General features: G+C 45.4%; 1 protein-coding gene across 1 annotated transcript in view; it reads left to right on the top strand.

Annotated features, from left to right (window-relative positions):
- Positions 1 to 2,005: 2,005 nt before the first annotated feature.
- SKAP1 (src kinase associated phosphoprotein 1) overlaps positions 2,006 to 19,614 on the top strand; it is a 155,657-nt gene continuing 138,048 nt past the window's right edge. The window contains exons 1-3 of the mRNA XM_086478049.1: positions 2,006 to 2,039; positions 8,225 to 8,330; positions 19,165 to 19,190. Coding sequence (XP_086334175.1) covers positions 2,006 to 2,039; positions 8,225 to 8,330; positions 19,165 to 19,190 — 166 coding nt within the window. The remainder of the gene's footprint in view (positions 2,040 to 8,224; positions 8,331 to 19,164; positions 19,191 to 19,614) is intronic.

The raw sequence follows: 19,614 nt of genomic DNA on the forward strand, positions 1-19,614 counted from the left end.
TGTTATTTATACCTGAGTTATTGAGGTGTTGTCCCCACGCATAAAAGTGCATATTTCAACCAAAAAGTCCCGAAAGAACTTTGCAACTGCTTTGGGGGAGTTTCCCCTTTCGCTCCATTATCTACAGTGAAGACAATGCCCTAGAATTGCAGGCACACACCCAAACCCAAAAACCACAAAGCACTGTGCTTCATCTTCTACCTGTTCCTGGCCTGATTTGTACCGATCAGCTAAAAGCCTTTTCCCTTGTTCCACCCACACGTCTCAAAAAGTGGGTCACGAAGCATGTTGGCGGCTGATAGCATGTGGAGGAGCATTTCTCTCATGTATTTCCATCTCTTCCGTGTCTGAGCCTTTGCCAGGACAGCTCTTACATCACATGTGTGAGATAAGCCTGAAACACACTGATTGCCTTGACTGAACGACACAAGAAGCTCAGGGAAATCTAGAACCTACTCCAGGTTTCCTGCATCCAACTAAACCATCCAGGTGATGCATCCAAAGAGCTCTAAGAATCTGATTCTGCAATTATTTGGAAATATGCTCAGCCTCACCACATGGCATTGTCCCACTGAAGCCAGTGGGACCGTAGTGAAGTGTTCGTGTACTTCGGCCTTTGCAGGCTGGGAACCCACTGCACACCTTTTCTTTTCCCTTCCCCTCCAGGTTTTGCTTTGCCAGCTTGTGATAATTACTGTGGCAGACTGGCTTGGCCAGAGCAAAGGGCAGCAAAGCAGCAAGAGAAGCAGTTTTGGGGGGCCTCCTTGGAGATTTCAGAGCGGCCCTGCCTCACCCCATTGGGATACACCTTAGTACACAACCCTGGCTCTCCACTTCGGGAGCCGTGTCCCAGCTGAAAGCAGCAAGCACTAACTCTCGTGAAGCCACGTGGTTTTGTATTTGTGGCCAAGGCAGCCAGATTGCATCTTTTTTTTGCCATCTCCAACGTTTGCTATGTTGGGAAAATGTAATTAAAGATCACATGCCAGGCATAAAATACTGGAAAAGTGAAAGCGTCAAGCATGTTCAGAATAACCTTTTCTATGTGCTATACTAATAAATATTTATTTTATACCGGGATATTGCAAAGTAAGGACTGGGTCCTGTACACTTAACCTATGGGAAATCTCAGACTGGTCTTTGGAATCATTGATGAGTTTCAGATAAAGAAGACTGTCTTTGGGTTTGTCAATATTGAGACTAAATTTTGGAATGCGAGAATGAAAAATAATAGTGGTATCCTCGTAGTCAGCTTGTGCTAATTCATTTATCTAGGAGAGGAGCAGATGCAGGGCTGTGGGTTAATCTAATGCAATGCCATTTTTGTTTTGTAGAGTGCAGTTTGCGTTTATTGCCTGTCATAAAGCAAGTTAAAGTGTGCAACCCTGTTATTTCTCTGGGCAAGACATAGAAATATGAATGGCCATTACAATCGAGCCCCTTCCTATGCAGGAAGAAGGGAAGTTTTATTGCAGAACAGCCAAGTACCATTCTCTTCCCCTGTGCATTAGAGGAGGGAGCCTGCCTTTGCCTGGAACAAATCCAATCCCCAACTCCTGTTGTGCGAGGAACAGGCACAGGAGGTGGGATCAAGGGCCTCGCAGAGCTCCTGGGTCTGCTCTGCCATCAGGTGCCCCGAGTTGTGTGATGATGAAGGAGATGCACGTCTAAGTGCCACCTGATGCTTATGAGGGAGCCCAGGTTCAGCTGGGCTGTTGCTGGGGTGGGGTCAGGCAGTTTTGCTGCTCGTTGGCTGGAGCTCCGACTCTCTGGAGTATGGAGCTTCTTGGCATCCAGGGGAGCAGGGCATCCTGGCTGCCTGCAAGGAGGTAGGTTGAGCTGGCCGGGGCTGTATGAGGAGGAGGAGGCATCTAAGTGGAGCCCAGCAGTTCCTCCTACCTTTTTTGGGGTGTCCCCGCCCTCCCTGCTTCCTTCCTCCCTGCCCCTGAGGGACAGGAGCAGTAGCAGCAGGTTTGACTCCTGTGGAAAGGAGATGGCAGGTATCATGATCCCAGAGGAGATTCAGAGGCTCCTGGAAGGTAACCCCAAATTCCTCTTTTGCTCCTCTTCTGCTTTTTGGGGGAAATCTGCTGTGGTTGCAGGGGATGAAACTGAAAAAATCTCTTTGTGCCTCACTGTGCTGAGCCAGGGCTGCGGGAGCTACTTCTACACAAAGGCTGATGGTTTTGGGGTCCTCAAGTTATGTGTACCTTTCCTGTTTCTAATCCCAATAAGAGTGTAGGGGATGTGGCTGCCTGTCCTGGTGTTTTGGGGGCTGTTCTCTTGTGGCTCAGGAGTTGGCAGGGGGGTCCGTGTCTGTGTTAAGGGTGATGAAGCTCTCTGGTGGTCCCAGAGTCTGTGTAAAGGGAAAAGAGCGTATGCAAGATTGAGGGGTGTCTTCTGGCACGGTCAAAAGATGTTTCCACTGAGTGCTTTCATGAAAGGTATTGAGGCTCCGCTGGTGAGCATTGCTAGGGTGAGACAAGGGAGTGGGTACAGAGGGTAAAAGAAGCCTGCTAGAGGGCTTACCGTAGCACACAAACTTCTGTTGTGACTGTGACCATGGTGCCTCCTGGCTTTAGATGTTGTGTAAGTGGTGTGTGTCGCACTGGGGATGCACTGAGCAAGCTTGCTTGGTTGGGGCTGCACCCTCAGGAAAGCTTCGACCCCATTGGAAGTAGGGGTACAGCTGAGAGAGCAGGGCTGGTGTCAAGCCCCACTTCTGTCTGATAAATTGAATGTGACCTCCTGAGGTCTCAGCTTCTGAATAAAGGAGCTGTGCTGAGAGCTGACAGCATTTACTTCTGTGTGTGTGCAAGATGGGCAGCTTCTGAATTGGATTTTTTCATGAATTTCTTCACAAACTTGAACTGTAACACCTCTATTCGTTGGAGTGGTGCACCAGGCAAGCAGAAACCTCTTCTATCAAAATATGCTTCGCCAACATAACCAAGTTCTGCACAGAGCTTCACAACTGTTGCTGGCCCCACGGTGTGACAAGCAAAGCCTTGCTGAAAGAAGCTCCGTGCGGAGGTGACCACCTTATAACCTTCTCATAAATAAAACCTCAGCAGCATTGCAGGCCGGAGCAGCGGCGCTGGCCCGTTGCTGAACAACACGTGCACGTGTTACCGACACATCCTGCTGCTGCAGATGTGGGTGGGTGGTGGGAAGGAGTCGTTAGCATCTTGCTGTCACCGCTCTGAGTGGTTGTGTTCGGGGCTGGCCCCGGCTGCTGCGAGGCTTTGGGACCTTTTGTTTCCTGTTGCAGTGCTCCTGACAGCACGGAGCACTTGTCCCTTCCCCTCCGAGTGGTGGGATAACTTCCAGTCCTGGGATCTGTCAGGCTGAGAGAACAAGCCTGCAGCCTCCAAGCCCATCAAAGCTCTCTTCCAAATGCTTTGTGTCTTCCCCCAGATGTAGGTGTAAATTTTCTCCTCTGTTTTTTAATCATGGGGGCTTCAGTGAAGTTCACCCTTTCACATTTTTGATGTGCAGCACTTTATTGTTCAGTGCTGACACTTTTGTAAACAACTCATTTCTGCACCTGCCACTTTCCTTTAACTTAGATTATTTTCTTGTTAGCTGACTGTTTTTAATTGAAGGCTTCAGATCTCCTTCTAAAGCACAGCCTTTATTTGCTGACAGGTATAGCAGGCTATGAATGGAGATTAATTGCATGTCACATACCTCTGTATCAAACTTGCTGTGTCTTAACAATCTGTACGGTCTTGAGACCTTCCAGTGGCTGAGGAGGTTTGTAGCTCTGCAGGCTGGAAATGAAGGAGCTTAAGCTACTACTGTGTTTGCAAACGGCATCATCGTAAGAATTCTTGTATTTAAAATAAAAGTTACAAATAGAGGGAACACGTACTGATGTACAGGCAACAGCATCTGCTGCCTTATATTGAAGTTTGATCTGTGTGCAGGACTGTTTACATGATGCACAAAAGCAGGTAGCAATGCCTTGCTGGTAACAGTTGTGTTATCACCCAAGACATCTCTGAGGTTGCCGTGGTTGGAAGCCATCGCAATACGGCCATTCTCTCTACGCTGCAATCCTGCAACCCTGATGAATGCTCGTTATTTTCTTTTTGTGAGTAGACGTGGTTGCAACAATTATATTACTTTAAGTTCCACCTTGCAAATAAGCGATCCAAGTTTCGTTAACATTCTGTTGTCGGAGTTTCACTTTTGGCTCAGTCAGGTCCCTTTTAAAACTACTTTTGCTTAAGTGTATCTCACGTTTGTTTAGCACAAATTTCTTCTGAAGGCTGAAACAGTGGTTCTAAAAAATGTGATACCTCTCTGACAAACCCAGGGCTTCTGTTTTGGTTTGTAGAAGAAAAGGCAGACTGGCAGTCTGATTATCTTCCCCTCGTCTGCCTTGCTTGTTCCTCCTCATTTCAGAGGGTAGGTCTGGAAGGCAGTTTTCTTGCTGGAGTTTGAGCCACAAGAAGGACCGAGCAGGTGCTGCGCTGGGAGGCTGTGACTGCACCTGCACAGCCTGGCAAAGCTGGTAGCTGCTAATTGCAAGGCAAGCAGCCTTGATGCTGTTTTAAAAATAAACAAGAAAATCTCTGTGTTGTGAGGGCTAATAAACCCCAGTCAACATTGTCGTAGCATCATGAGTAGCTTGGAATTTAAGTATCAGGGAATTCGGGGTTGAGACTTGGAAGGTGGAAATTTGGGAAGCCGCTCTCAGTTCCCTTGTTGTCCATTGTGCAGGGGAGAATGTCCCATTTGGTCCGTTGCAGGAGGTCTGATGGAGGTTGCTCCAGTTCTCGAGGTTTTCTCTGACTTGGCCCCCCAAAAGCAGGAAGGTTCATCTGAAAAATGTTGTTTCACCATTAAACTGTCCTTCCTTGAGCTTGCAGAAAAGTCGAGAAACGCTGTGATAGTTAATGGCTTTTGTTTTGACAAGTGGGACAGGGGGTGATATAACTAACCTTCCAAATCCCTGGCTGCCTTGGGACACATCCTGGAAGTATCCATGCAGTCTCAGGGAAGCTGAAGGTAGCTGCACTCTCTGTGTTGATAAGTGTCCTAACTGTTTTTTATACTAATTTTTCCCAGCCAGCTGGGGTGATAAACTGCAGGAGGAACTGTGTGAAGCATCAAATAAGTGTTGAAGCAGACTGGTTGGCTCAGCATTCCCTTACATAGCTAAAATGTTGTGATTCTGTGGGTCTAGTTCCTCTGCACATGGAGCGTGGGATTTCCGCTGGCAGCCTTCTGATGGTGGAGGAGCAGAAAAGAGTAAAAATAAAGTGAATGTGCGTGTGTGTGCATGGAGAGAATACACATGGCATCTTAATACCTTCCAGCTCTGCTCATTGAGTGCTGATTAACTCCTAGAATTTAGTGCTGCCATTAAAAGGTTATTTACTACCTGGACTTCAGTGGTTGTGACATAATTCTTATGATGCTGTGCATCTCCTGCAGGATTAAAGTGGATAACTGCAATTGCCTGTAGAAACTCCCCAGAAACACTTGATGAAATCTCAACTACTTTTTTTTCCCCTCTTACCTTTTTAGCTGCAGGAAATGAAAAGGAGAGTCCTGTAAACTTTCAGAGTGGATCACGGAGAGCAATCTATAAACATCAAGAATATAATGTTACCGACAAGCAGTAAAACTAACATTAGGGTGATTTACTCTAGAGCTGCTTACATATTGCTCTTCCTGATCCACTTTGAGAGTTTATGGTTAGGCTTTCTTTTTCATTTCCTGGTGCTATAAACATAGTGGCTGGCTCTGAAAGGTGCTCTGCCTGGCTTGCAGAAGTGACCCTAGTTCTACTATAACTTATCCAGCAGCTGATCTGTGCTGACATCTCACTAAGTAAATACTGTATTAGAGCTAATTGTGTACTCATGGAGCTAATCTGTGCTTAAAAGTGGCAGAGGGATGCAACTGATATTTGCACAAGTCCTGGAGGCGGTTTGTATTTCTTGTTCTTTCGCTGGGGATATGCAGCGGGTACGTAGTTTCTGTTGCTGTCCCATTTCTACAGTGCTGGTTTGTATATAATAAATTGTCCCCTTAGCCTCAGTGGTTCTTAAGCAGTAAGCTCCTTGGAGCAAGAGACATCCTTTGTGCTTAGATAATGTACTTGGGTCCTTTGTAATTTATAAGTGACATAAGGCTCAGCATCGTCAGGCCTGTCATAAGCTGGTGCTGTATCTTGGATGTACAGGTAAAACTGCATAGAGAGGGACTGAAAATGAAACTTAGCCTAAGGATTACAAGATTGGCCTGGGATTTAAAAAGCTTCACTCAGCTGCTCTGGCAAAGCCTTTGTGTTATCCCAGGCAGGCCACCCAGGGCCAAATTACCAGCGGTGAATTGATATTAATGGGCATTTTGGCCTTGCACCTCTGCGCTCCTGGAGCTCCCAGACCCGCTGCTGGATGCTGGTGTGGGTTTGAGCGCAATGACGTGAGTGAGCGTTACTGCCCGTCTGAGGAGATGTGGCAAGTGTCCGTCCCCACATCAGAGGGGTTGTGCTGGGTGCCTGGATGTCTCGGTGCTGCAGTCAGGATTTGAGCTCTGTGTCTCAGTGGCGAAGTGGTGGCTGCAGCTACGGGGCACAGCTGGCTCAGGCCTGGTTCCTGGTGGGTCAGGAGCCCTCCTGGTAGGGGGAAAGGCAGGGAGACAGAGGAAGGGAGCTAGTGAGGACCTGGAGGAGTCTGCATTTGGCTGAAATGTGCTTATTGGCCAGTGGTCCCAAGGAAACTGGTGCTTTCAGCTGAATAAATCCAGAAAGGAGAACTGGACCGTTATGAAGACAAGTGTTATGATCTGGATGGGTTCATTCCTCCTTCCCAGGCTGCTGTGAGGAGAGTTGAGTCTCCCTGGTCATGCCCATGTGTCACTCTGAAGAGGAGCTGGGAAGAGGGCCCTGTTCCTAGGGGATGGCCAAGCGTCAGCCTTGTCCTCTCCATGTCCTTCCTTATGCTCTTCACTTTAAAGAGCTCCTTTTTTTTTTTTTCTGCCCACCTGCCCCCTCCATGCTCTAAGACTTTCTTGAGCATGTTATGAGCAGACAACAAAAAGAAATGAGGGCTCATGATTTTAGCAGAAAAAAATGTATTAATTTCTCTTGTGGCGTTTTGATCTTGAGATGCGCTTGCAGGTGGAGGAGCTGTTTTTAAGCTGTGCAGATTCCTGGGGTGTGCTAAACAGTGCTGGCTGTTGTACTGGCAGCTGAAGCATAAGGAGCTGAAAGTCTTGCAAGCAGCATATTAAACCGACATTAGTGTCACAGTATGGGGCATGAGTTAAAGGTTGGAGAGGGCTGTGGATGTACAACACCACAGCTTTGAAGCCAATCTTTTCTCTGCTAGGGGAAAGTAGCAGTAATGCTGCTGAAGTACAAGGATGACATTCTTCTGTACAGAGCAGGTGTGACTGGAACTGCTTTGTTTCCTATGAGTTTTTTGGAGGTTTCTGTAAAGAACATAAATATTTATGCAAACAGATGACACTTAATCCTTTTGTCTTCCAGTTCAGGTTAAATTTCTGCACATAGAGGTGGCTTCCAGGTGAGAAAACAGCGTATTTACTTTTGTCTAGCTCGCTCTGTTGAGGAAGCACAAGGTGTACTATTTCAGTGATAACCTTGCAGGAGAAACCATGTTGTGCTACCAGTGCGTGTAGGCCAGTGCACAACCCACTTGTTTTTCAGTGCTTGTCCTTTATGAAGATCACCCTTGTGAAAACCACAGGTTAGGGTTTCCTTGAAGTGTCAGTGGGTATCTTGCATTGGCCTGTTAGAAATGCTTTGGATCCCCCCCCTGAATGGGATAACTGCTGCTTCTGTATCCTTGCTTAATGCCAAAAGCCTTTCACAGCAGCAGGTTTTTAGGGTTTGGGGCAGCAAAGAGGCAGGTGGAATTGCACTTGGTCCAATAGACCTGTCCAAGTGTCACTTAACCTTCCTCTTCCTTTCTTCTGCTTGGTGGTTTCTTTGCAGTTGCTTATTTGCCTTATACCATTGCAACTAGAGAGAAGCTCTGTAATCGCATGCAATATTTATATCCTCCTTTATCCGCAATCACTTCAATGTCTTAACTTCTCCAAATGAAGTCTTCAGACTGACTTGTCTCTAGATCAGACTTCCTGGTACGGTGCCTCAAGGGCTTCCCAGCCACAGCCAAGTCCAGGTTCCTTAGCCAAGAACACGTATCTGAGTTTTAACCTGTAATTCTGTCTTTCCCAGATGCTGAAGGCTACCTGGCAGATGGACTGCAGAATGAAAACTTGAGTGCGAAAGCAAGGGCGCAGAGGGATGTGATTCTCTTCAGCTTCCAGCAAGTCAAAGCCAGGTTTGTGTTCTCTCCGTTATTTTCTAATACTGAAAGTGCTTCAGAATAGTGGCACACTTTGGGGTACCACCTGCTGTGTTTAACTAGGTGGACAGGTGGCCCGTACTTTGTTAATGGACATTCAGGGCTTGGTATAATGTGAAAGTGCACTGGTTTGTCTCCTATTTAACCGGTTTTATAGCTGTCTGCAAAGTTATTGTTATTTGTGTTTAGAATTTTTGTGTTTCAAAGGAAAAAAAAAATAATTATGCCTTGCATTGTGTCTGTACAGCTCTTCACATATGGGTCTCTGATCCTGTCTTGTTCCTTCTCCCTTGTGCTAGAGAGCGTTTTGTGGGAAAAAAGAAAATCCATCACTTGATACTTAGGCTTGTGGGTAGATCAATACAGTGAGCAAGGATTCATGCTGCTGACTTGCTGCTGAAAGTATCTATTTCACAACTGGCTCCTGAACTCAAATACGTATTGCCTGGACTTTGATACAACAAAAAGGAATGAAGAGAACTTCTTGAATTAAAACTCAGGTCTGACCTAGGTTCCGAAATCTCACGTCCTCAGGATTGTTCAAGCCCTGTGTGAGAACATGAGCGGCATCATTTGGATTGAGTGAAGCAAACCAAGGTGGTTCTGTTGTGCTAGGGGAAAATCAAGGTACATAAACAGAAAATGGGTTGCTGGAGGCTTAAATAAAACTTTCAGCCTCAGCTGCATTATATTTTTGGTTAGAAATGTGATCCAGAGCTTGCTGTTAGTGCTCTAGTTATAAGATATGAGTTGTGTCACTTGATGTTAAGACCTGACAATAAAACTCGGGGTGGCTGACTGATGTAAGCATCCAGTTTAAATAAAACTGCTGTTGAGTCCCTGAGAAGTGGAGAATTTTATCCTTCAGAAGGGCACAGCCAGACTCTATTCCCTGCAGTCCCACTGAAGAACTTTGCAAGATGCCCTGCTGTATCTTAATCGATCTTTCCTGCTGGCTAATTAAGCATCAGTTTTACTCAGCAACTCGGGACTGTGTAATTATCAGCCTGGGTTGCCCTGAATAATTGAAACAAGCTGAATGCAGAAGATGGAAGCCTTTGGAAAATGGGGCAGTAGCATATCTAATGGAAGAATGATGTGTGCGTGTGCATGTACAGCGTCCTGTAACACTGCAGAAGAAAGGGTTTGACTGCACGTTTGTAACAGATTGGTGTGGTTTCTCTGGAAAAATCCTGCTCATTGGCAGGTATTGATCTTGGATGGAAAGAGTTAAGTAAGCAGAATTCTGAACCTGAAGTATTCAGACACGAAACAAAGATTTTTTTTTTTTTTCCAACTGTCCTGAGAGCATGCAACTTTAAAACTGACAACTCTATCCTCACATGCTGCAAGTCTAGGTCTGTTTTTAATGAATTAAAACGAAATAGCATGGAACTTGATAAATGTGTGAGGCAGCTGGCAGACTTGGAAATCCTGGATTGTTCTTGCTTCCCGAAGTAGGTGGTCTGTCTTCATGTGCCATTAGAGTTGTGAACGGTGCTTGAGCAGCGGGGAAAGCTGCTGCGATGGCCTTTGTCCCGTGGACCTCTGGCTTCCCAGAGATTGTGTGTGGTTCTGGTGACGTGCTCAAGAAGGAGCAGCCCTTAGGGTCCTGGGGTGAACACTGATGCTGTGATGCAGAACTCAACCTTGGCTCTTAGCTCTTTCTCAGCCTAAGAATACAATTTGGGATAAAGCTTTTAGAACAAAGTCATCTCAAAAAAGCAGGAGATTTGACGAAGCAGCCTTTGCGTCAGGAGGAGAGGTGATGCGCAAAATCCTCCTGGATGCTCAGGTTAAGATGTGGGCCTCAGTCCTATTGCTTATTGAAATAAATTGCAGACACTTCTGGAGGGGAAAGGGAGATCCTTGAACAAAGGCTACAGCGCGCTGCTGCTTTCCTCCTTGTGTTTTACTGTTCAGTGGTATTTGGAAAGGGTGAGAAGAACAGAGTATACGAATGTCCTTGTTCTGACCTGAGCCATTAATGCAGTGATTTGTGGTGGGAGATTACTGTAACGATGACTCTATCATTTTATTTGAAAGGATCTAAGCAGGTCTTGCTCTTGGGGATGAGGCGCGGGTTTGTCTCTTCGGGGAGCTTCCTGCGGCTTCTGCGGCGGGCGTTCAGGAAATCATCAGCCGTCGTCTTCAGGAAGCGCCTGCCTCCCCCCGAGCAGCCCTGCGCTCTGCGCCTCACCTCCCCGGGCTGAAACACAACACGGCGTGTAGGGTTTCATTATTTGGGTTCGTAATGGACATAAGTAAACTGCTCAACTACTGGGGAGAGACACACGCGTCTCTGAGAGGAAAGAGCTTCATCTAGCATGATTACCCCGAGCCAGTCTCAATAACTGTTCACGTAACTTGGCCGTCAAGTCTTTATATCGCTGCTCTCCCCGTGGCCTCATAACAGTCCCCCACCAGGAGGCTTGCTGATGACTATAATGTGAACAAGTGGTTGGGCTTTATGTCTCCACGTGCTACCTGTGAGGATATATTGTTCCCATCTTACCCCAAGAAGTGCGGTAGGTAGGGAGTGGATTGTGTTTGCAGGTTATATTTTTTTCTGAGGCAGCCTGGGGTATTTTTGCTCGAGGAGCCGTGTTGGAGGCGTTGCAGGCGGTGGCTGTGGGGAGGCTGTCACCATACGGCTGAGTTATGAGTCCCCGTACCGTTTTACTTTCAGAATTCATTTGGTTATTCAAAGTGCACTGTTGTGTTGAAACAGTTGTGTCTCTTATTTCGCTCTTGTTTCCTCCCTGCTAACTCAGATCCTAGTCCACTTTCTAATCTCTTATAATTAAATCCTGGCCTGGCAATTTTTTCCTAATCATCTCTGGTTTTGTTGATAATATCATTTTTTTAAAAAATTTTTTCCCTGGTTGCAAACAAGCCCCAGAACACAACTGGAGGCTTGGTCCCCAGGAATGACCTGTGTGAGGGATGAGGATCTCCCAGCGCGGGAGCACGTACAGTTACGTCTGTCCTGACCATAGGCTGAGGACTCTGCTCTAGTCCTGAACGGAGAAAAACAAAGTGTTTGTAATGGATAAAACTTGCTTATAAAGCAGCTTTGGTTTGGGGGAGGATGTGGTGCTGGGACGGAGTTCTGCTTGTCTCCCAGAAACCCCCAAAGTTGTCAGTTGCTTCTGTTTTGGGTCCCATTGGTGCCGAGGGTTTGTTTCAAGTTGTTCCCTGGGAGCATCGCTGCTGTTTCTTGTGTCCTAACAAAGCCGGCTGCAGAGCTCGCAGCAGATGTCCGACACCTGGGATGAATCGGATACATGACTCCACTCAGGAACACAAGCCCATTCTTGTCCTTTGGCAAGAGCAGTAACCAAAAAAAAAGAAGTCGTCTTGCTGTTAAATGACCTCACCTCAGCATTTCGACATTTCTAGAGCAGTTACAATGGCAGGGGGTGAGATGGGGAGAATGGGATTTATTTAAAAACATGGAGATAAATAGTTCCTCCATCTCCTTGGAGTCAGCTAGTCATTTAAACTCCCTGTTGGAAGGCAAGTTTGCATTGATGGAAACAAATTCTTGGTATTTTTTTGTTCCCCTGAGGTGAAATGTAATAGCGCTAAAAGGAGAGCGAGGCAGACCTGTTGTATATCAAAGCAGAAATGAAGAGAAAGGGCCTTAATTAAGGTTGAGTTTCTCGCATGTGCCCACTAGGAAACCCAAAATAAACACTCAAACTCTACCTTTAGTTTGCTCTGCTGTGACGAAAACAACGGCGTGAACCTGAGGCCCAATCCTGCTCCTCATAACTAATACACGGGACCATTTTCCGGCATTCCTACCAGCAGCAGGAGCTCTGGCATAGACCAGGCTCTTCACCTCTGGGTAACAAGCTCCAGACATCATTCTACTGCCTTGTTGTCTAACCCTCCTTAAAGTTCATGGCAATATTCCCCGTGCAAATACTGTGCTATCAAGGAGGAGAAGCCTGCAAGTGGTCTTTTAACTCTGCAGTGAAACTTCTCGTGTATCTGACATCTCCAGGTGACGTCCTGGCCTGCTAAGGAGAGCCTGCAGAAGCCAAGGTCTTTTCTGGACCTCCACAATTGCTGTAGTTTCACCCTGGTGTCTGTGCAGTGTCACAAATTCAAGTGTGCTGTGGCTGGCAGCGTGTTTGGATTCCCAGCTTGGACAGCAGACGTGTGCTCCTTGCCTGGTTGACTGATTTAGGTCTCTAATGTCAAAGTCTGGGGTGAGGTTTAAATGTCTAATCGTGCGGTGAACACCACGGCTGTCCTGGTCTTCAACCAGCGGTTGGGCTCTGCCGCAGAGAGCCTTGCTCCTATCACTGAGGTCCAGAAAAATAAATACAGTCTTTAAGCTTCAAAATTACTCACCCTTGGTGTGGAGATGCAGAATACAGGGTGGGGTGGGGTGTCCAGGGTGCTTCTAGGGCCTGGGTGTGTGTTGCTATACTCTGTTTCAACATGAGCTGCAGAAATACTTGGTTTTGGGGGGCAAAATTAAATAACACCGTCACCTCAGTTCCTGCTGAGTGCTTGGCTACCTCTGGCCCCAACGGTGTTACTGTCAATAAGCAATCCTGCACTTCAGCTGGAGCTGAAGTGGGACGGTTTGACCCCAAATGGAAGTGTAAGGGTGAAGACCACACAGCAACTGCCTCTGGTTTGGGCATCCTCAGGGTTGTGCTACAAATTTTGGCAAGCTATTGTAGCGTGTGGCTCATGCACACTGACACAAACTGATAAGCTACTGGTTTTATTGGTTTGCAGGGGTAGCGGAACTGTAGATACTTCAACACCAGGGGAACTTTGCATAATTATTGGGCTGAACGTGATCCTTTCTGTGGGAAGGTGTCACAGTAGGATTGCAAAAGATTTGCTAATGGGAATACATCCAAAAACACTGTCTAAAGCAGTGTGTTAGGCCTGTTTTAATAAACTTCTAACCATATTAACGACCCTTATTACTTGAATCTTCAACCTTATTTTAAAGTTTTAAGATTGAAATTAAAGAAAATGCAATTTCAGGGTAATTTTGCTTCATTAGCGTAAATGCACTGCCTGTAATTCCTACCAATATTAAACTCATTATGCTGAATAACGTGTGATACCAAGATAAAAAGGAATTTAAGAATGTGACCTGATGGGCAGATAATTGAGCTCAGCACATTAATGCCAGGGCCGGACTATAGCTACACCACATTGTCCTTAATTAGGCAAAGTGCTGTTCTCCTCCTTCACATTCTTCAGAGAGCTGAAATTTATTTGCTCAGCAAGGAAACGATCTTGCTGAGCAGAATTTCATTCACACTTTCTTCAGCCATTAAATACAGATTTGTTCTGAAAAAAGGAAAAAGTCCCTGTCACTTTGGAAATACTTAGCAGGTTTTGGATTTGCATTTTCTGTGTTAAAAATGAGCTCCTCAAGTTGGGTTGTGTTTTTTTTTTTTCCCTTCGTGCAGGGGAAACATGGTCCTGCTCAGGGTGGGGGGAGCACTGGCCTGGGGACACGTAAGTGTGCGCTGCACCAGCTGGTGTTAATGGAGATCTAAAGCCTCTCACCACCCTGCACCAGTACATCTGTGCCTGGGTGTGTGTGAGCACAGGCATTCCTGTTGTTCTCAACAGTCAAGTTTAATATTGACCGTGGTGATTATTTCTTTTTAAAGTCTGGTAAAGTTTCTGTTAGGATGGTCCCAATTTATTCTATAATCTCTGTAGGGGATTTTTTTTTTTTTCCCCCCACCTCCATTTGGGGAGTGCTGAGGAAGGAATTCTCCTGTGCTAATATATGCCATGGCAGGGGCACAAATTCAATTCAGCTGTTATCATATTCTACCTGCTTTTATACCTGGGGTGAATGTGGCCATTCACTCTGCCAGTAATGCAGTTTGGTGCCTTCTGGGTTAGACTCCTTTCAGTAATTTGCATCATTTTCCATCCCAGTTGATAAAATTACCCCTGTTTCCCCATCCATTTCCTTGTGAATGCATTGTTAATCTGAAACCTGAGGACTGCAAATGATTGAAATGGTGTAACCAGAGTCTTTGCATAGCTGCTGCTGCTGCTCCTGTAACATTTAACCGAGAAATGCATTTGAAGTGGTTTGTAACCGACTTTGCTAATGGTGAGCTCCCCAGCCCCATTTTCATCTTGTTTTTTTTCTGCTTGAAATCTTGTATAGCATTGATTTAAAAAAAAATTTTCTTTGCAGACATTAAAACCCAATGAATACTGTGCACCAAACAAATTAGACTGTCTTGAAACATCTAATTTAATAACATCTGTGGTGATATTAGTGTTCTTAATTGGACAGGAAAATACAGGAAATTTGATTGAAACCTGACTTTATTTTATGGTTCCTGCTGAAATTGAGTCTGAGAGGAAAGTGGGGTTTAGACTTTTATAGACTTTAGAGCTGCAAAGAGACCATTATAACCATCAAGTTTGACCCCCTGCCTAATACAGACCATAAGATTTCTGACAACAGTTTTTTGCTTCTAGCCCCAAATTGGAGCTGGTTTGACTCCTTCAGCTCTGGGATTTGCTGCAAACAGTGGATGTTGCTCAGCGAACTCAAGTTGAGGAGGGGAGGAGGGGGGGTGCAAGTCATGTGTTTTACTGGATTTCTGTGTGTTGATGGGATCTGTGAACCTTCCCCTGTGCAGCAGAGAACTAGAGGCCTGGGACAGATCTGCTGCTTGAGTTTTGTGTGAAGGTTGGAACTACAGGAACAAAACCAAATTATCCTGGTGCTCCAAGAAAACATGAGTCCTGCTCTCATACCAAAGGGCAAATCTAGACCTAGTGTGGCAGGAATAATACTGACCCGAGGGGAATTTAATCCTCACGTATCCCAAGCGCTTAATCTGCCCTTCCTTTTGGAACGAGAAGGGATATTTCTGGGTTTCCCTGGCTTAAGGTGCTAGGAGTGTTGAAGTAACTTCTTTGGTGGAAGTCCTGCTTGGTCAAATCTGGAAGCACCGCTGACATCAGGTGACCGCTTTTGAGTAAAAGCGCGATGAAAAGCAAACCCTACTCTTTTGAAGGAGAATCCATCATACAGTACAGCCAGGAAGGGTAGGATTTGGAGAACTTTATATTTCAAACCTCACAAGTGCCTAACTGATGCTCTTGGGGTCGCTTCCAATCTTGCTTCTGTTGTAAACCAGTGCAAGGATAAGATCTGTGGTCAAGATCCCGGTGCATCCTGGAAGCAGCTTTCACATCTGAAGACCAAGTCCAGGCTCTGTGGGAGGCAGCAGAAGGCTCTGGTCCTTACAGACCGTTAGTTCTGGCTCAGGGCTGTAAGGGCAGTGGGTTCCTGTTGGGAACAAGGCTTTCTGGCAAACCTGCCTGCTCTGTGACTCAATTTCCCTTTCCAACGTGACAACAGCATTTTCTTCTGCTCTTTCTCATGGTAATTCCCCCTTTGAGGTCTGCTTACACAGTTGAATTGCAGTTTTGATTGGGTCCGGCTGGACACAGTGCTACCAGGAGGCTGATGAATTAGAACACGGATCTGTAAGTTTTTCAGGAGCAAAGAACGTAAACATTTCCAGAAAAGCAAGCCCCTCTGATGTTTGCCTGTTGAGTGCGTAACCTCAAAGGCTGCACGATCATGAGAAACTGTGTTTTGAACAGAACAAATCTGTGGCTTCTTCCTGTCTGGCCCGAAGCATGCACGATGAGGTGACAGAGGTGGGTGGTTCGTTGCGAACCATGCAGGCGGAATGCTTATAGGATGTTTTTTGTTACAGTATTGGCAGCGCAACCCTCGTTCTTTGGCTTTGTCATGGAAATCAGATATTTTTGGGGGTTAGTTCCTCACTTTATATATTGCACCAAAAATCTCAAGAGGTTCCTTTGTGAGCTTGTTTTGCTGGAACTAGTTAATATTTGTCAAGAGCTTTCCCCTCTCCCTCCACTTTCCTAAGGTCTGATGTAAATTGGACCTTCCTATTTGGCTGAAAACTCTTTGCTGTGCTTTGCCTTAACTGGTTCTCTTCTTGGGGGGATTCCAGCAGCAGCTGGTGGATCGAAGCTTTTTTTTTTAACTCAAGTTCTTAAAAGGAACAGTTAAGACATGACCAAATATATCGCCTATTCCCAAACTTTTCTGCTTAAGAAAACGGATGAGAAGCTTTTACTTTTGGTGTTTGTGAGATCTAGAAATTGTTTAAAGATGAAAATGTCAAACGTGATCCCAAGGCAAATAACCTCCAAAATAAAGGTGCAGTTGAATAAGGATTAAGGCTTTGGTTTCTACCTTACACTGTCTGGCTCAAGGGGGGGATGTGTATGGAGGAATTAAATTTTTGTTTTTAAATTATTTGCCGTGACAAATTGTTGGACTATAACTTTGAGGGTAGACCTCCTGCAAAGCCAAAGAACAAAAAGTTGTTTAACTGCGTGTTACCCACAGACCAAGTGTGTCAAAGGCGTGACAGGCTTGTCGGTTAGTGCTGTCTTAATTGGGAACAAAAATCAGAATTGGCCTCAAGCTCTGCACTTTGGAGAACGGCCTGAGGTGACTAACCTCCTGCTGCTGGCTGGGTTCCTCCTCCTCTGCTGCACAGCATCAAGCTCTAGTCTGAATCTATAAGCACGTGACTGAGGGCTACAGCTATGTTCGAACTAGCCCTATTTGCTACCTAGGTGGTTGCAGGAAAAATGGGAATTTTTCCCAAATAATTACATTTCTTGGGTAGTGCAGGAACAAAAAAGAATATTCTGGACACCTGAAAGCCATGAAAATGTAGCTCTTTGGTTAACCAAGGCTGATGTTACCTGAGGGAAGGGGTGGGGGAAATGCGGGTGCTGAAAGTCATCCGTCCCCCCACCCTTTCTTAGACGTGTACAAAACATCAGGAGGAAAGAAAGAAATCCTATAAGTGACCGTACTGAAAATACTGTGGCATCGATGTGGGTGCCTTTTAAGCTCTCAAGATAAGTAATTTATTCAAGATTTTCATGCAGTCGGTGGCAGATGAAGGAATTGGATCATTGCTCTTTCATCTTCCATAAGAACAAGACCATCTTCCCCCCACTCCTGGTTAAATTTTAAACTAACTTCCATTCTCTGCTTAAGCCTTTCCAGAGTGAAAATGATCAAAGCACGAGATTAAAGACACATCATGGTCTGATGAGATTAGAATTTTTGACTGTTTCCTTATGCTAAAAAAAAAAAGAAAGGAAAAGCAAAGCATCTTTTTGCTATCCCCCCCCTTAAATTTGATCAGAGTGGAGGTAACATGGGCTTGCTGGTCCAGCAGGAAATGGAACTCAATTTTACATTTTTTTAAACCATTTTACTGTATTAAAAATGACAGAGGTTAGAAACAAAGCTCTTATACTTTTATTGAACTGGAATTAGAAGTGACAGAAAATCATTTTGGTCCTAGTGCAGTAAATGTTATCACTAAAACATGTTCAGGGGAGATTAGGACAGTCTCTCAAGCACAAGAGACAAAAGTTCACCAAACAAGAAGTGATTTTGCCGTCCTTGTCTCACAGTCATTGTCTGTTTGGGAGACAAAAGTATTTCAGTTCTCAGGGCTGCTGGACTCGGGGGGTTGGGGGAACATGGGTACCTCTTGCAGAGCAGAGGCTGAGCCCAGGGAGGAGAGGATTCTCAAACCAAACACTAAATAATGTTTGAATCCTCAAAGCAAATGTTGAGCAACAGTTAATGTTGATCGGAAACAAAAGGATGGAGCTGCCCTTGTGGTTCCCCTGACCTTGGGCAGGTGATGTCCCTTCTCTGGGCTTGAGAGGTAGGATGTAGCTGCCATAGGATGGATGGGAAAGAGGTGGTTGTAGAAATGGGGGGCCACTGCCAAGAGCATCCAAAGGCCCAGAGAAATTTGCCACCCTTTCTCGCTACGAAGCACAGTGGTGTGGCTCTTTCCAATATGATACAGCTGTTATTTATCATGGAGCTCATTCTCCCAGCAAAGTTTCTTCTGTCTGTACATATTTTCTTTTTGTCCAAAGCAAACAAGTCAAATAAATATTATGTCCTTAATCAGAATTCTGTTGTTGTTTTCTAATTAATCTGTGTCAGTAGCTTGAATGTTTGTGTTAAATCATTTTCTTCATGAAAGCTTTTAATGAGGAACCAAATTGATTGGATTTTTACATACTGGATTCTTGCCACTAATGCCTATAGACCGACCCTTTGTTACACATCTTGCCTCTGAATGGGTCACTTTGTGGTTTATCCCCAACCCTTGATCTGTTTCCAAAACTCGCCAGTGCTGTTCCCTTATTAAAATGACTGATGTCAACCCAAGATGCTCTCAAAGTGTGAGAGAAGAAGAAATTGTGGAGGATATTTTTGGCATGGGCAGGAGCGGGCAGCGTGGTTCTGCCCTTTGTGCTGCTGCTGCTGTAAGGCAAGGTGTGAGATCAGGTTAAGAAAAGAGTCATAGAATAGAATCACAGAGTAGTTTGGGTTGGAAGGGACCTTTAAAGGCCTTTAAGGCTGCGAAACGAAAAGTGATGTAACCCCCTGTGTGTGGTGAAAGGGTGACCTTCTAATGGAAGAAAGATGGGAGCCTTTGAAACTTTTCAAGAGGAGGAGATGTGAAGGAGGTTCCTTGGGTGGTGGAGGATGTCGCAGGGGCCGGCTGGCATCTGCAGGACTCGCAATGCCTCTTCAAGCTTCTTGCACAAAATTGACCATTCTCTGGGCTCCTGGCAGCACTTCTGGTATAATTCTCCCATCTGTCACTTATTCATCAGGCTGGAACAAATCATTAAGAAAATGATGTATGCTTATGTCTTTTTTTTTTTTTTTTCTTTTTTAATCTTTTAGGTACCACTTGGAATTTCTGCCCCGAGGTGAGTACAAGCCAAGGGAAGGAGGGGTGAGTGCTCATTGTTATGAGCTTGGGCAGTAGGGAAGGGCTGGATGTGTGTGGTGTTTTTTGTGCAAAGTCAACAAGTAGAAGAGCTTAAACTGAATATATAGCTGTTTGTGGCAGTTTTTAGGGGTGGAAAGGGGCAAAGCTGTGGTGAGGGCTATAGCAGGAGTTGGGGTTAGTATCCTTTCTGAGCAGAAGTCCATTTCTCCTTACCTTTGAAAGCAAATACTATGAAACCCTGTGGTGCTGACAGAAACGTATTGTCTTGGACAAGCCCAGGAAATTTTTCTGCAAAACTTCTGTCTCCAGAAAAGGCTTAAAGTTCAGCAAGGGCAGGGTATTCCCATGGGCCACTGATTTGGGAGCAAAGCCTGTTGGGTATAAATGTCAGTTAACCTCCA

This window comes from Leptosomus discolor, chromosome 25 (assembly GCF_034619465.1).
Source record: "Leptosomus discolor isolate bLepDis1 chromosome 25, bLepDis1.hap2, whole genome shotgun sequence".
Taxonomy (NCBI): Eukaryota; Metazoa; Chordata; class Aves; order Leptosomiformes; family Leptosomidae; genus Leptosomus; species Leptosomus discolor.